At 45.4% G+C, this 16,676-nt stretch overlaps 2 protein-coding genes across 2 annotated transcripts in view; both read right to left on the bottom strand.

The window, feature by feature from the left end:
- Positions 1-10,184, bottom strand: part of EXT2 (exostosin glycosyltransferase 2) — a 190,243-nt gene extending 180,059 nt beyond the window's left edge. Inside the window, exons 1-3 of the mRNA XM_069091461.1 lie at positions 9,965-10,184; positions 2,211-2,776; positions 954-1,043 (exon numbers count right to left, since the gene is read on the bottom strand). Of these exons, the coding sequence (XP_068947562.1) occupies positions 954-1,043; positions 2,211-2,746 (626 nt within the window). The 5' untranslated portion in view covers positions 2,747-2,776; positions 9,965-10,184. The remainder of the gene's footprint in view (positions 1-953; positions 1,044-2,210; positions 2,777-9,964) is intronic.
- A 2,008-nt stretch (positions 10,185-12,192) lies between these two features.
- Positions 12,193-16,676, bottom strand: part of LOC138163690 (1-aminocyclopropane-1-carboxylate synthase-like protein 1) — a 16,994-nt gene continuing 12,510 nt past the window's right edge. The window contains 6 exon segments of the mRNA XM_069091094.1: positions 12,193-13,069; positions 13,071-13,129; positions 14,514-14,667; positions 15,227-15,369; positions 15,608-15,749; positions 15,893-15,938. Of these exon segments, the coding sequence (XP_068947195.1) occupies positions 12,716-13,069; positions 13,071-13,129; positions 14,514-14,667; positions 15,227-15,369; positions 15,608-15,749; positions 15,893-15,938 (898 nt within the window). The 3' untranslated portion in view covers positions 12,193-12,715.

Below are 16,676 nucleotides of genomic sequence, written 5' to 3'. Positions count from 1 at the left end.
GAAAAAACTCTACAGAGAGAGAGATACATGATGAGGAGGAGCAAGCCAGAACACATGATAAACTACAAAGGACAACCAGATGCCACCAAAGAAATACACAAAAATAGAAAAGGAGGTGAAGCGTTGATGAGTCTATCTGTCCACACACCTCAGGTCAGGCTGACCACTGGTCAGGCCATGTGTTCCACTGCTATCCAGAAAATGTCAAGGTCCAGAAAGGTCCCCAGTCTCACAGTGAACTCATGGAAGGAAATGGACAGGAATCACACAAGACAGGCAGGCCTGGATGGGTGATGGCACTCCATCTTGGATGTGGAATATCCATGTCAAGGGGAACACAGATCCATTTGAGGACTATTGTCATATCACAATTATTAAAAAAGAGAGACTAGTAACCAGGGTAGACCCAACGTGACTGGGTAGTTATCGGGCAGTCACTCATGCCCTAATCAGTGTGTCCTTTGGAAGAAGTACAATGCTAGCTGCCATGGAAAGTCCCACCCTCAGAAGGTCTTCCCAGGTATCTCTGCTCCAGCCAACTTTCCATCAAAGCTCCAGCTTGATCTCCAAATGGTTTTTTCACTGGTGCCCAACAACTTCTAAGCCAAGGGGTCTTAACCTTTCCTGTGTCGTGGACCCCTCAGGCAGTCTGGTGAAACCAATACAACCCTTCTCAGAATAATAGGGTTTTTTTTTTTAAATTAACAATTGAAGGAAATGTTAAATTTCAGTTAGAAGTTAGTGATTTTTTCCCCATCCAAGTTCACAGACCCTCAGAAATCTGTCTACAGACCCTAGTTTAAAAATCCCTAATCTAAGCTCTCTTGAGCATAGTTTCTTTCATGGGGAAGAAAGGGATAGGTCAATGGACTCTAGTAAACGCAGAAATGACATCATTCACTTGCTATGAATCTTCAGTGGCCTCCCACAGAGAAGAGCCAAAGGCTACCTACCTGTCTCTGGGAACATCCAGGGCCGTATTATAATCTGGAGGTTCCCCAGGTAACATATTGAACAGTAGCTGATTTGTGCCTCGATCCCACCTATTAAAAAAAAGAGGAACAGGAGATTTTGAATGTCAATTAGTAGGAAGCAAAGAGCTACCGACCCTGCCCTGACCCCCAGCCTAAAAAGGGACTTCAATAATGGACACAGCATATTCTGGGAATCCCACCATCCTAGGAGGCATCTTTCAGATTCCCTCAAAGCACATACGGATATGAGGAAAGCCTCACGTAACATACTTTGGTTTTACCTGCAATTCACATCCCTGCTCTCTCATGGACCATACAGAGTGATGAGCACAAGGGTTAGGCTGGTCTGACTGGAGCAGGCCATCACTGAAGATAATGAAAATTTCAAGAAAGAAAAATTGCTCCCACCCTACTGCATATGGGCAGGCCCCCCACATTCATCCCTGATGCTTAATATAGAGTCAGCATTTAACAAATGCTTCTCCAAAGGAAAGAAAGAAAGGAAGGACTCATAGAGGTTATTTTCCCAAATGAATAGAAGAGGACAGAAGGAAAAAGAGAAACGCAGGAGAGCTCAGAAACATATGGAAGTTACATGCTTTTTAAAAAGCAAGCTGTAGGGGAGGCTAGGTGGCGCAGTAAGAGCACCGCCCTGGAGTCAGGAGGACCCGGGATCGGTTCCGGCCTCAGATACTTAACACCCACACACAAAAACTGGCCGTGTAACCTTGGGCAAGTTACTTAACCCCAATTGCTTTAAAAAAAAAAAAAGCAAGCTGCAGAATAAAGATTTGCACCTTCCCATTAAAAAGCAGAAAGCCTGGCTTCATTTGTCAACTCCAGAGTCTGGGGACCTTCCACTATCACAGCGGAAATAACACATGGTCCACTTGTCATTACCATTTCCTCCTGGCTACTTCCAAAAGGCCGCTGCTTCCAACCACAAGGGTCCAGGGCAAGCGCCAGCTCTTTCTCTGCTCATGAGTCATCAAACAACAGCACTCCCCATCTCCCTTGGGTGGGGGAGATGCAGAGGGCTGACTGCCATCAAACATCAACCAATCCAAACCCCAAACCTGCAGCAGGATGATCAGGCAGGCAGACCCCACAATCCCTGGTCCTTCACACTTCAAGAGGGGATAACCAAAGATAAGGACTAGCAAGGGGTCTGAACCTGGACTAAAGAGATTTAGGTATGAGTCGTAGCTATGTTATTTCTAAGACTTAAGCAGGTACCTGGCAAGTTGGGCTAATGCCTGCGCTGTCTCCTTAATGCGCAGCGTCTTCTGGTTTAGCACATCTATCGATGGCACAAAGAGGCAGGCCCGGTTGATGTCATCTGTGTAGAAATCACTATCTGAAATGGCTGTGAGTAGTTCATTGTACTCCCGAGAAATGGTGTTGCTGACTGGTACCCCAAAGTCATCGACATACTTCTTCAGGGAGTAGATGTACACCTTGATTTTGTTCTTCGGGTTGAAACCACAGCGATAGACATCAAAGCAAGTATGCATTCGGCAGCTGAGGTCTCCTCGCTCTGGGATGGGGCTGTCCGCAGGCAGTCTGACCACTGGCACATCGTGGACACTGCGCTTCTCCACTGCCCAGTCACTTGAAGACTCGATGGAATGGGGCCAAAACTGGAACACGCCAGTGGCAATGAGGCCTAGTAAAACAACTGAGAAGAGGGTGATGTAGTAGAGACGGTGCTTAGTTTTCATTCTTGGGATAAGGGCAGGACCCCGGATGTTGTACTTGACCGACGCACACATGCTGACTCAGACAGCCTCTTCCTCGCACTCCTGGAGGCCAGAAACATGAACGTGAATAAGCAAACATGCGGGGAGACAGAAGAGACTGAACGGGGGGCTCAGCTTCTCAGAAGCCCACATCTATCTTTGAAGCTGATGAAATAACAGAGAGAATTTTAGATTCTGCTTGTAAAAAAGATTATAAAAAAAAACAGGATTTTTTTTTTTTAATACAGGTCAGTAAATCTGGGAGCTTTGCTATGCAGGCAAATGGAAAATGAATAAAATATAGCCATTTCTCTATTCCATACTCTAGTGAAAAGAGCCCTCCATGTGTATAGAAGACCTTGCTTAGCTGTGTGTCCTCTGAGCACCACAGAATCACAGAATTTTGAGCAGGAAAGAACCTTAGTAATCTTTTAATCCCTCATTTTTCAGGAAAGAAAGCTGAGCCTGAGCAAGGTAGAGTGCCTCTCCCTTCATCCCCCAAGGAGTAAATGGAAGAGCCAGGCCTCAAGGTCTTTTGTTTCCATGTCTGATGCTTTCTTTCATTCTACTTGTCCTGGTTTCTTTATCTGTCAGATAGGAATGGTAAAGCCAAGCTATATCCCTTCACAATATGCTTCTAAAGACCAAATGAGGAATGTATGCAAAGGGAAATACCATTCTCTTGCCTCACCTTTCACAAACTGGGACCTCCTTGGACAAAGAGGTTATAGTGACTACTGCCAGGGGGTGTTCCTTCTCAATAATCAAAGTATGTTTTGGGAGTTTATTACATCGAGCAATATAAGTAAACCCTGGCCTAGAGTCAGAAGCAACAGTTAATAAACACTTCCCAGAGTATGAAGAGGAAAAGTAATTTTAATTTCCCACTGAAATCTTTCTTAAGGTAGGAACTAACCCAGATCACAATCTATTCATCAAAAATAATTCTGTCTGATATGTGCAGGGAAAGAAGGGTAACAATAAGAATAGTTCATATTTATATAAGAATAGCTACCATTTATGTAGCTTTTACTATGAGCCAGGCATGGTGCTAGTGCTAATATTTACAAATATCCACTCATTTGATCCTCCCAACAAGGCTGGGAGGTAAGTGCTATTATTATCATCACTTTACAGTTGAGAAAACTGAAGCAGGTAGAAGTTAAGTGACTTGCCCAGGGTCACACATCTAGTTGTGTCTGAGACCACATTTGAATCCAGAGCTCTGTCACTGTGACAATACGGTACACTGAGGTTTACAAAGATATTCCATGACCCTGGCGTGAAAGATGGGTTCTATTTTGCCTCACTGTATAGGCTATGACTTCTGTATATATTTATTCTCAATATACTTACATATGTACATGCTGCCTCCTTGAGAACAAGGACAGCTTCATTTTTTAACCTCCATATCCCCAGCTCTCAGCACAGTACTCGGCACACAGCAGACCCTTCATAAATGCGAGATGATTGACTAATGTCCCCTTAGCCTCTCAAATTCACCAGGTTGAAAACTAAATGCCTTCATTTTCCCTCCAAATTGCCCTGTTTCCATAGAGGGCACCACAATTGTCCTTATCACTGAAGTCTGTAACCTCAGAGTCATCCTGGATAGGTTTTTCTCTCCCTCACCTTCCCCACCCCAGACCTGATCAGGCACCAAGGACTGTCCCTTCCACCTCCACCATATGTCCCATAGGCATGGCTCACATGCCTCCTCTCATCTTTATCTAAGCCACCCTTCATCACCTAGATTATCTCGGTAACTTCCCAATGGTTCTCTGTACCTCCAATCTCTCCTCTTTCTGATCATGACCCTCTGATCCCCCTAAGATAAAATACAGCCTCCTTAGCCTGGCATTCAATCAAGTCTCTCACCAATCCAGCTCCACCCCAGCTTTCTAGTCTGTTTCATTACTACCCTTTATACCCTGGACTGCCAGCTCCTCCCTCAAGTTCAGCTTCTATCCCCTACAGCTACACCCGCTATCTGAGATGCACTCCCTCACTACCACCAACTCTCAGTCTGGACTGTCCTTCGGGACCAACCCAGGGGTCACGTCTTCAGTGAAGCCTTTCGTGATTCTCCTAGTTACTGGCTCTCTTTCCCCCTTCAGATCACATTGTATTAGGGACCTAGGCTGAAATCACAGCTCCACCATTTAGTTGTTGGGTGGCCTTCACCAGTCACTTACCCTCTCTTGGCCTCTGTTTCCTCATCTGTAAAACAAGGCGACCTGCACTAGATGACCATCCACTCCAGCTACAGATTTATGGTCTTGGGAGATACGGAGAATACCATGAGAACAGCATTCTGCATTTCCCTCAGAAAGGTAGGCTCTCTGTATACCACCCAGCACAGTGCCTTATGTCCTTTGAACCTCTCTGGGCTTTAGTAAAATGAAGGTGCTGGATAAGATGACTTCTAAGGTCTGTCCCAACTCGAAAGACTAAAATCCTAAAAATCCAATCTACGAAAATCCTCTAGACTGATGCTCACATAATACAGTTCATTAACTGTACCAGAGAGTTTCAGTGAAAATCACTCATTAAAGAGCACATGAGGAGAAAAAGGTGGAACAGTTGGCCAGTCAACAAGTACTTATTAAGCACTTAATATGTGCCAGGGACCAGTAAGTGCTGGGAATACAGAGAAAAACAGAAACATTGTCCCTGCCCTCTAGGAGCTCACAGTCTAGTACAGGAGACAATATATAAATAACTACGTAAATACAGGCTATAGGAAAATTTATCAAATAACCACAAAGAGGAAAATGCAAACACCAAGCTTCAGAGACCACACCAAAAAAGAAGAAATCAATACTTTCATCTATGAGTACTTGTGCAGCATACACAAGTGTGAATGAATATGAATTAAATATGAAAGAGGCCAGACTAAATCAAGTTTCTGTCTTTTCCAATTCTATCAATGAGTCTATAAATGAGCAAGATATGGGATGCCGTACTAATTCTCTGCTCATCTCCTCAACTGGAGTAGAAAGGACACTTTCTAAGAGTCAAAGATGACTTTCACCAAGCCTGCTTTTTCCCTTGCTGCCTTACTCCACCACCACACAGACATATACACACCTACTAATAGGATGGCTAGCACAGGTTCTTAGATCTGCTTTACTAGGAAAGATAGCTGTTCAAGGGGTCACCAATCTTTTTAAATTACATTCACTAGTCCAGGGGAAAAGTCAGCACCCTGAACTTCAAAGAAAATACAAACAGAGAAAATACAAGTAGAGAAATAAAGACGAACAGACAGGGCTCTGACTGCCTGAATCAAAGCAATATTGTTAGATACTTTACATACATCCCTGGATGGAGAAAGCCTTTACATCTGGACAGTCAGGAAGCTTTGAACACACGGCCACTCAGAATCTCAACCAGAACCAGGGAATCACAAGATCCTTGTCATAAGCAAGCCCCCAAAGCCAAATACCAACTCAGAGCTTCTCAGAGCCAGAAGGCATCACAACCCCCATGATTCAGTGCCTAATTAAAAATTAACAAAAAGAGTGAAAGCCTTCCTACAAGGAAGCCTCCCCTAAGCAAGCTTCCCTTAATGGGTTCCATGTGAGGTCAGTTAATGGGTGGGGAAGAGCTTATACCCCATTAACATTACACCTACACTCTCTCTCCTTCTCCATCTCCCAGTTCCCCCCTCTCCAGACTCTCACTCTCTTTACTTCTAATCAGCGTTTAATTTCTTTCAGATTGGCCCCAATCCAGAACATCAGAAACCTATTCCTTAACTCACACATTCCATTCCTGAAACAACAAATTGCTTTTCATTCCCAAAATGAAATCTATGTCTAAATTGACTCAGAAATAGCAAGTGCCTTCAAAAACCAACTCAACTCTCGCGCACACACACACACACACACACACACACACACACACACACACACACACCCTCCCTTTCATTCAGTTTCCCAATGGAGGACAGCCCTGGAGAAAATATGTTCATCTACTCATGAATGATTGCTACTGCAGGTACCCTGGATCAAAATGAGAAAAATTTCACAATACCTATCCACTTCATCAAGTGGTATAAACTTCATCTCCTGTTAACCAAATCAAACCTGCCCTGACAAAACACGAGAATCATTTGACTAGTTGCCAGGCACTGAGTCACTGGAAAAGTCTGTTATTTACCCTTGCACTGCTGCCTAGACAAAATGAAGCTCTCTCTTCTTGGAATTACTTATTCCAAGATTCTGCCTGAATATTTCCCAAAGGTTTAGGATCATGACATATTTTCTTAGTCCAGTGTCTCAAATCACAGCATCTTCTTCCTCTAGCTCCCTATAAAAGAACGAGCAGGACCCTCTGCCCAATTGTGAGGACAATGTTACCATACAAGCAAAAGCATGAAAAGTCTGCACTTGACATAAGAACCTGCTCAATGATAAAGATATGCTCTTTTCATTGTACATTCATCTCAATATAAAATACTGGCTTTCAAATCGAAGCCCGCATCTTGCTGACATTGAGGGGATTAGCCAAGCACACAAATAAAGGGCAAAACAATAATCTAATCTAAAAACAGGAAGCAAATACCATTTCTGGGAAGACAGGAACTGTGAACTTAGGAAACAAGAATTCATTCCAGGACTGACTTCGACAGTAAATAAGCTTCACTGCATACCTTCCTTTCAATGTTAAAGCAAGTTCTAAATGAAAGATATAAATCTAATTATTTATAACAGCACTTGGAATAGGGAAGGAAGTAATCAGCCTTAGGGTATATGTCAAGGGAAGTGGGAAATGGAGAAAACTGAATCAATTATATATTTTAACAACCACAACCTAAGTGCTAATGTCTACTTACTATGTCTATTTTGATGAACAATCTATTTTTGAGCTTTAATTAACCATCATTTTAGACAATTTACTTTAGGCTATCTGAAGTTTCGAGGCATTTTGCTGGGAACAGACTTGTTATCATTAGCAGAGATAGTATCCATGTAAGAGTAATGCCTTGAAGACAGAGAGTCAAGACCACTGAGTTCTAGTCATGATTCTATCATTGACTAGCCACATTACTTTGGCTGTTGGTTTCAGGTTCCTTGCCTGTAATATAAAAGGTGATAGTGTAGACAAAAGTTCACAATTACATAAAATTTGGAAGACTTAAAGTTTGGAAAGACTTTTGGATACAGAGCTGGCCTCAAAAGCAGGAGGAGCTGAGAACAAGAACCACACCTGATACATACTGTCTGTACCACCCTGGACAAGTCACCGAACTTCTCAATACTCTAGGCAACTTCTAAGACTATAAATTGCAGAGAAGGTGCCAAAATGTAGGAGTAGGAGTTTCCTTATCCAGGAGTTCCCTATATCAATGAAATCACAGGTTCGATCCTTATCTCTATCTCTGTAATTTGCAAAATGCTTTCCCAGAACAAATCTGAAGGAGATTGGTGCGTTACAATGTTATGGATTGTAATCAGTACATGTTAAGTGGAAACACTTAGACTCAAAAGGTAAATGGTTAATTCACCCATCCTACCAGTGGGTGACAAGGTCAGGACTCAAACTTCCGTGTTCTGACTGCAAATCCAGTACAAACTAAGTCTCAGCTTTAAAAGGCTATGACTCTATAACCTCCCCAAGATGATAACCACCCAATTAAATTGCTTTTAAAAATTAAACTCCAGATCTACAGATGATTAAGCCAGAAACCCTCTCACTCCAATAAGAGTATAACCAAGATCAAAACTCAAATTCAGAACTCAGAAGCACAGATTCCATAAAGTCCTCAGCAATCATCTAATCCAATCACTTCTTTTTCCAGATGGAGTAACTGAGAGCCAGAGAAATGAAATTATTTTCCCAAAGTTCCAAGGGAACTCTTTCTCCTAAGCCAGAGCGGCACATCATCAATTTCTTCTTGGACTTCTCCAACTGGATGTCCTGAAGGCATCTCACTCAGCCTGACCAAAAGAGGTCATTCACCAACTCTCACTACAAACCTTTCTATTTTCCAAATCCCCAGTGCCCCCATCTTATCTTCCCAGTTACCTAGGCTCCCTACCTTGGTGTCCTCCTTGATTTCCCACTCACCCCACACACCCAGTCTGTTGCCAGATCTTGTTGTTTCTGCCTTCACAGCAGCTCTCCTGTATATCCCCTTATCTTCACTCACACAGCCTCTTTACCTAGCTCAGGTCTTGATCACCTCTCCAAAGATGCCAAAGTACTTTTCCTAAAGTGCAAGTCTGCCTAGACTACCACCTTACTCAATAAGCTCCAATGGTTCCCTATTACCTTCAGGATCAAATAGACTCTGTTTGGCATGCTGCCTGCCTCCTATGTGTCAGACACTTCACCAAGAGCAGGATGAAACCAGCATCACGATGGGAGGGGCATGAGCTACCTGGAGTCCCGGTAAGGGTGGCAGGAAGGGAAAGGTCAGAGTGGGAGTGGGGCTGTGGCTGAGAAGGAAATCTCACCAAATCCCTGCGGCAGGTTAAGAGTTTAGGGAAAGAGGGGGCTGAGATTAAAGGAAACAAATTTGAGGAAAGTCGGTGAGAAAGAGGAATGGAACAGAAATAGAAAAGTTTGAGAAAGTTAAGCAATTCTGAGAATGCTCGCATTTTAAAGAAGAGGGGTGGGTGCTTTTCCAAATACCCAGAATCAGTCCCCTCCCAAAACCAGGCTGGGGATGCAGAAGGGGGCCCTTTTTCTTCTTTCCTTCCTCTCCCCATGGCTTTCTGCCAACTCCCTTCCCCTATCTTTTGGGGTGCATTGCCTTGATTCTTCCGGCTGGCTGAGCTGTAGGAATAAATGTTAGCCCTTCCCACCATTCTGCTGGGGTGGGCGTGCAGATGGGGGGCTATTCCTTAACACTCCTCCCTCCTCCATTCTCCTGGTGAGGCACATCACCCCCTACCCCCTCCTCCACTGAGGGGGTCACACGATCCCCCACTCCCCGTTCCAGGGGAGCACATTGCCCCTGACGCCCTCTCCCACTAAGGGGGTCACACGATCCCTCACCTTCCGTTGGGGGGCACATCTCCCCCAGACCACCACCCCCAATGAAGGAGTCACACGATCCCCCACCCTCTCATTCGGGGAGGGGGGGAGGAACACTGCCCCTGACTCCCCTGGGGGGGTCACACTATCATACCCACCCCCCATTCCGGGGGGGCACACTGCCCCTGACCCCCCCTGGGGATCACACGATCCCCGTCCCCTCATTTTGGGGGCACGCCGCCTCTGTCCCAGCCCCGGCCTCACCTCCGCCTCAGGCCCCGCGCGGCGCCCCCGGGCTCCGTCACCGCCTCATGACCCGGTCAGGGACGAGAGGCCGAGGATGGGGGGCTTCGGGCCGGGGTCGCCTCCAGTTCCGGGCCGGGGGAGGAAGAGAGGCCGGCAGCAGCAGACAAACTCGGAGGCCGGCCCAGCCCCCTGACACTGACAGGCTGCGTGCGGCGAACTGCGCATGCGGGAGCAAAGCCCGAGTGGGTCCGCGGCCTGGGCGGGCGGTCGTCCTCTGGCGGCCCGGAGGTGCCAGCGCGGGTTTCGCCGATCGAAAAGCGAGGTCTGCCCTCTCCTAGAAGGCAGGCAATCCAATCTACGAAGCAAATCCTGGAAGAAATGACTGCGCAAGCGCGAAAGCAAGTGGCGTCTGTAGCCTGAGCCACCAAGATCGTCTGGGATTTCTTTTGCCTCTCTTCCGTAGACCTTGGGGATAGGGTTTGAGTTAGAGTCAGGACCAGGCATCATCGCAGGAGGTACAAAGGCTGGACCGAAGTCTAGATCCGGACTCAGGAGCTCTGGTTCCAATCTGCCACTTACTATCTTTATGACCTCGGACAAGGGACCGTCCCACTTCTGAAACTCAGTTTGCTCAACTATAAAATGGGGTCGAAAAGAATGAGAGATCATCTGGTTCAACTCCTTCGTTTTTCAAATGAGGGGACCAAGGCCAAGAGAAGCTAAGACTGGCCCTAGATCACCTGGGCTTGAGCAGCGGTCCTCTCACCCCAAGTCCAGGGCTCTTTCCGCTGTCCAGGGGTGATAATACCTAAGGCACCGCTATCATGGGGGATTGGGAAGATCAGACGAGATCATCTTTATTTAGATCCTTCATCTGAGGCATCAGCTGTGTGACCATGGTTGAGACACAACCTCCCCGCTTCATTTTCCCCATCTGTAAAATGGGACAATCCTGAAATAGTACCATGGGACGGAGGCAAAGCAGGAAAGCCTTGGAGTCGGCTAAGACCTGGGCTCACATGCCTCCTCTGACTCCTCGTGTGACCAGGGGAGAATCTTATAAAATGGGGATAATGCCTGGAGGAGGGCCTATCATCAGGCTGGTGTAAAGCTAAAATGAGATACCACTTAGACAGGGCTTTGCAAACCTTTCCTTATGAAGAAATAACGCCTCTGACTCCCCTCAGTCACAGAAGCCCCAGAAGCAAGTCCAGAACAGCTACTATACCGAACCTTTCCGAATCCTCTTAGCTGTTAAAGTAACTACTTTGTATTTATTTTTTGCTTTTCTTTCCTTTTCTTTTTTTATTTTTTATTTTTTATTTTTTATTTTTTTGCTTTTTGGAGGGGAGAGGGCAGGGCAATTGGGGTTAAGTGACTTGCCCAAGTCGACTTCCCCACATGACTAGTAAGTGTTAAGTGTCTGAGGCTGTTTTTGAACTCAGGTCCTCCTGACTCCAAGGCCGGTGCTCTATTCACTGAGTCACCTGGAGCCCCCATTGCATTTACACAAAATCTCCATGCTCTGCATTTGGACAGCGCCCAGAAGAACAGCCTTGTGATTCTGCCTACAGTGAGGACACAGAGCTCCTGAAAGGACACAGGGACTCCTGAATGGCTGAGAAAACCCTAAGCCTCGAATTCAGACTGCTGTAGGAAGTACAGGGGTCTTTTCAGATATGCTTGGAGGACTTTGAGACAGTTGAGTAAAGCAAGCTTATATTTTTAAGTGATGGAGAATATTCCTTTCTAGAGTCAAAGGCATGTGAGAAACCACCCCCAACATGTCCCTTGCCTTCTAGTACCTAAAAACCCTGGAGAATGCTGAGGGATTTGCCTAGGTAAAACCATTCTCTCCTTGGAACCTGAAACCTTGTCCCTGATCTTTTGATCTGTATAATTTCCCCAATTTCTTTGGAGTAACTAGTGTTTAACGGGAAGGAGCTAAACTAGAGAGAATAGGATGAGTATTACCTTCCCTTTGAGAGCTCGCAGAGAAAGTGGTGTTTATCTTGGGCCTTACCAAAGTATTGTTTGAGACTTGAGACTATCAGTTTCTGAAATATGGTAGATATATATAACTCTAGCACAATACTTCTAGAGATAGGCAAAGAAAGGATCAAGGACCCAGCCAATTTCCTTCCTCCAGTTTTCCACAAAGGTGGAAATACAGTTTTCCTTGGAGAGGATATATCTATCCAAGCCACACACCAGTCAAACCAAGTTTATATTTCCATTACCCAACATGCATAATTATATTTTACTTACAAAAAATCTCAAAGGTTTGTCTGCTGGAATGAACAGAAAGGAAATCTATTTTAGTGGATAGAAAGCTGATCTCAAATTTTTTGTTGTATAGAATGACTGGGGGGGGGTAGGGGAGAGAAGAAGGGATACAGGAGGGAATTTAGGTGATGTGAAAACAAAAGACATCAATAAAAATGTTTTTGAAAGCTGGTCACAGAGCCAAGAACAGAGAGTCCACATATTGCCACACACTAGCTGTGCCCCTGGACAAGTTCTTTGCCCTCAAAGTGCTCTGAATGACCCTCTAAGATTGATTTGGAGTGAAGCTCTGTCCTGCATTGGCAGAGGGAGTTCCTCACCTGGGCTTCCTAGGCCAGTAAAATAGGTGGTCCAGTTCCAATCCCAACACTGATGTGTTTACAGCTTGTCTGCCCAACAGAATCTAAATGAGAGCAAGGCTTGTTGTGTTTTGTCTCCATACCCCCCAGCACCTGGCTTGGGACCCAGCACAGAGCAGTCAGCTTACTGAATGACCAATGGAGAAAACATTAAGACTCTCAAAGGGAAAGCCTCTATTTCAGTTTGATGCTTCAAGAAGGGGCTGAGGACTCCCAGGGAGAGGAGCCCAAGCCAGCTGTACCAGGCAATTTTCTGCTCATTCTGCTTGAGTATCATACATAGCAGAGAGAGGTGCCCAACAATCCAAAGTACGTTCTCTCTCCTGGGGCAGGCCACCCCAGGTTTCCCTCTGGTAATTCTGCAGCCAAAGAGGTGAGGGAATCTTGTTTCCAGCCTGCACTTAGTATCCAGTTCCTTGGGTCCTGAGTCAGAAGCCACATCACCTCGACTGGCTGCTCTTCTCCAGGGGCTGGCTGGGCGAAGGGGTCTTGGCCACCTGGGGCTCCTTCTCAAGCACCTCCCGGATCCGCTGCATGCCTAGGGAAGGAAAGGAAAGATCAAGCAGCATGGAGGTGCCAGCAGGCATTGGGAGGAAGGGAGGGGAGACACTCTGAGGGACCTAGGTCTCTACAGGGGCTAGAGAAGTCACAGGGAAAATCTTTCTAATGAAGTTCCCTTCCCATCAGGTTCAACTCTAGGGCCACTTTCTGAATGAAACCTTTGCAATTACCCTCTGCTAAGAGTATTCTTCCCACTCTCAAGCTTTTCTGCACTGTTTGTTTCTGGATCTCTTCTTGGACCCATCACACTTGAGCTTGTATTTTGGCTATTTATGCCTCAATCTGATAGAACATACACTCTCTGAGAACGACCACTTGCCACTTACACAGCAGGCAATTAATAGATTCAAACTGATTGACTGATCAATGTCTCATTCCCTTTAGTAGGCAAGAAGGTCCTTAAGGGTAGGACCTACTTCATTTTTGTCTTATATCCCCAGCTCCTGTTACAGTGCCTGGCATACAACAGGAGTCTAATAAATGCTTGTTTATTGGAATGATGTTTTTATATTAGAGATCTGAGAAAAGGGCCTTGCACAAAGGAAGCATGTAGAAAGGATTGGTCAAATTGAATCAAATGAATGAATAGATACTAATGGATGAGTGGATGGATGAAAGAATTATTAAGCAATTACTTAATGCTTAACACCAAGCATACAAATAGAAGGGAAGAGAGGAAGGAAAAAAGAGGAAGGGGAAAGGCAGAAGAGAGGAAGAAAAGAGGACAGAATGAAGGGAAAGAAGGAAGAAAGGAAAAGGAAGGGAGAAAAAGGAAAGGAAAAAAGGTAAGGAGGGAAAGCAATGAAGGGACAAAGAACAGAAGGAAGAGAAATAAGGAAGTAAAAAAAGAAGTAAAAAGTGCAGAAGGAAGGAAAAGAAGGAAGAAACAAAAAGGAAGGGAAGGAGGGAAGGGAAGAAAGGAAGGATAAAAGGACACATGGAAGGAAGAAAGAAGGGAAGGGAAGAGAAATAAGGAACAAACGGAGGAAAGAAGGAAGAAAACATTAAGTGCTCACTATGTGCCAAGCACTTCACAAATAATATCTCATGTGATCCTTACAACACCCCTAGGAGATACAAGCAGAAATAGGAAAGTAACAGCCGGTGCTCTCAAGGCTCTTACACTCCGACTCGGGAAAATAGCCAATACAGGAGGGTTCAGCTTCAGGGGGGATGGAAAGGCTGGAAAGTCCTAAGGGAGGAGCTGTAGGGCAAACAGAAAGACCCAGAAGATCAAAGTGGGGGGGGGAAGAGCCAGACTGGGAGGTATGGAGACAATTTTAGGGATCCAGAGTTCAGGCTAGTGGGAAGAAGAGAGGAAGGGGCTCAGGACCTAGGAAAAGGGCAAATCTCTCTCTCACCCAGCCTTAGCCTGTGGATCTTGTCGGAGAAGACGAGGCGGAACCAGCCGGGTTCCTTGCACTCAAAGTCCTTTCCACGAAACAAAAGTACCTTGTGATCTAGGAAACGGCTCCACAAGGAGAACTCCTCCTCGAAGGTATCTGTGAACAGGTACTAGGAGCAAGTTAGGCAACTTAAAGAGAGAAACTCATGAGCAGCTCCTCCCACAATCTCTCTTGGTCTCCTGATCTCCAATCTCTCCCCTCTGAAACTATCCCCACACAGCTGGCAAGCTGACATCAGGCTATGTCCATTCTCAATTCTGCATTCACTGTCTCTTGCTCAAGAAGGTCTAGTGACTCCCTAGGACAACATTCCTCTTTTTGACATTTACAATCCTTCACAATCCGGATTCAGACAACTTTTCCAAGTATACTGTTCATTATATGAAACTTTTCCTGATCTCCCTCCACAGTAGTTGCTAGTTTTCTCCCCTATCCAGAATTATTTCTAATTATTTTGTATATTTTTTGCATTTATTTATTTGAATTTTGAATCTTCCTCCCCTCCCCAGCTATGGGATATAAGCTCCCTGAGGGCAAGGTCTATATCATTGTTGTCTCTGGGTCTCCAGCACCTAGGTCAGCGCCAGGCACATAGATTCTGGTTCAACTAATAAACAAATCATTCCATTATCTATCTGTAGTTGACCCCAATCCACAACTGTTCTTACCTTTCTCAAGTCTATCCAGACAAAAAAACCAGCTTTGGTCCTGAGGAAGGGGATGTTCAAGGTCTCCAGCTCCTCTGTGATGTAGGCATGGGCAGCCCTGAGCCGGGCATGGTTTTCTGGTAGGTAGACCTGGTTGATCCAGTCTGCTCAGGTGGAAGGGAGTCCCAAAAAGAAATTGTACCACCCCAGCAATTCTCCTACTAAAACATCACCCCACTGACTTTAACAGTAGAAGCTTCTCCTCCCTACCCACTTTCAAGACTCATCTCTGTGGGGAAGATGGGCAAATACTGCTGTCTATAGAGTTTGTCACACCACTCCCTGTTTTTTTTTAATGAGCCCAAGACTCCCAGCTCTAAGTCAGAAGCCCAGCTGTGTCACCTCGGTCCCGAAGCAGCTGTGCCATCTGGTACTGGACGGTGCCACAGAGGCTATGCAGACAACCAAGGGAAGCCACAGCATTGGCTACATCCTGGTTCTCTGTGTAGAGGGTGCCAAAGCGAAAGCCTGAGATCCCAAAGTCCTATAGAAAAGACACTGAATGGTGGCCAATCCATTTGGTTGGCCAAACTCAAAACCAACTCAGTTGGTTTTCCCAACTCCCAGGGGGAAATTCATTCTTTCCTTCACTCCAATCCCATGAGTCTGATCCAATGAGGGGCTCACCTTGCTGGTCCCCCAAATCACATGGGTCCTCTGAGGATCAGGAAGCCTGTAGTGAGGATATGCACAAAGGAATAGAAGTTACAGTATGATCCAGTAGAAAAAGCACATGATCCTCAGTACTCAATGAATGAATGAATGAGAGGATTTGGGGTCTAGCTTTGACTGTCATTGACTTTCCATAGAGCTCTGGGTAAATCACTCAATTTCTCCTTGTCAGTTTTCCTTATTTATACTTCCCAATGCAGTGGAAAGAATCCAGTGATTTTTCAGAACCAGGAAACCCCAGGTCAAACCCCAGCTCTGATGTTCACCAGCTGCGTGACCAAAGGCAAGTCAATATATTCTCTGAACCACAGCTTCCTCATCTGAGAAATGAGGATTTTAATTGCCCATTATTGTATCTCACAGAGTCATTTCAAAGAGCCAATGAATTAAGGGAAGCAGCTAGCATTGCTACAGTACTTCAGTGTTTACAGGGTTAAAGCTTCATAAGAACCCTGTGACTTAGGTGCTGTTATTGTTCCCATTTTCCAGATGAAGAAACTGATGCTGAGAGACGTTATTACATGACTTGCCCAAGGTCACACAGGTAGCAAGATTCAGAGGTGGGATTTGAACTCAGGTCCTCAGGCTCTAAACACAGTCTTCTTTCCACAACAACATGCTACCCTCAGAATGAAGGTAGTAGAGTTGAGAGCCCAGGGCTCCTGTTGGTTTTCATTGGAAGCCATTGCTCAGGAGAAGGAAGCCTCAGAGTGCAGGATGTTCAGGGTACATGTAGCTG

Source organism: Petaurus breviceps, unplaced genomic scaffold (assembly GCF_028583685.1).
Source record: "Petaurus breviceps papuanus isolate PSGF00001 unplaced genomic scaffold, PetGlider_PUasm1.0 188, whole genome shotgun sequence".
Lineage (NCBI taxonomy): Eukaryota > Metazoa > Chordata > Mammalia > Diprotodontia > Petauridae > Petaurus > Petaurus breviceps.
This window is presented reverse-complemented; position numbering and strand designations above follow the sequence as displayed.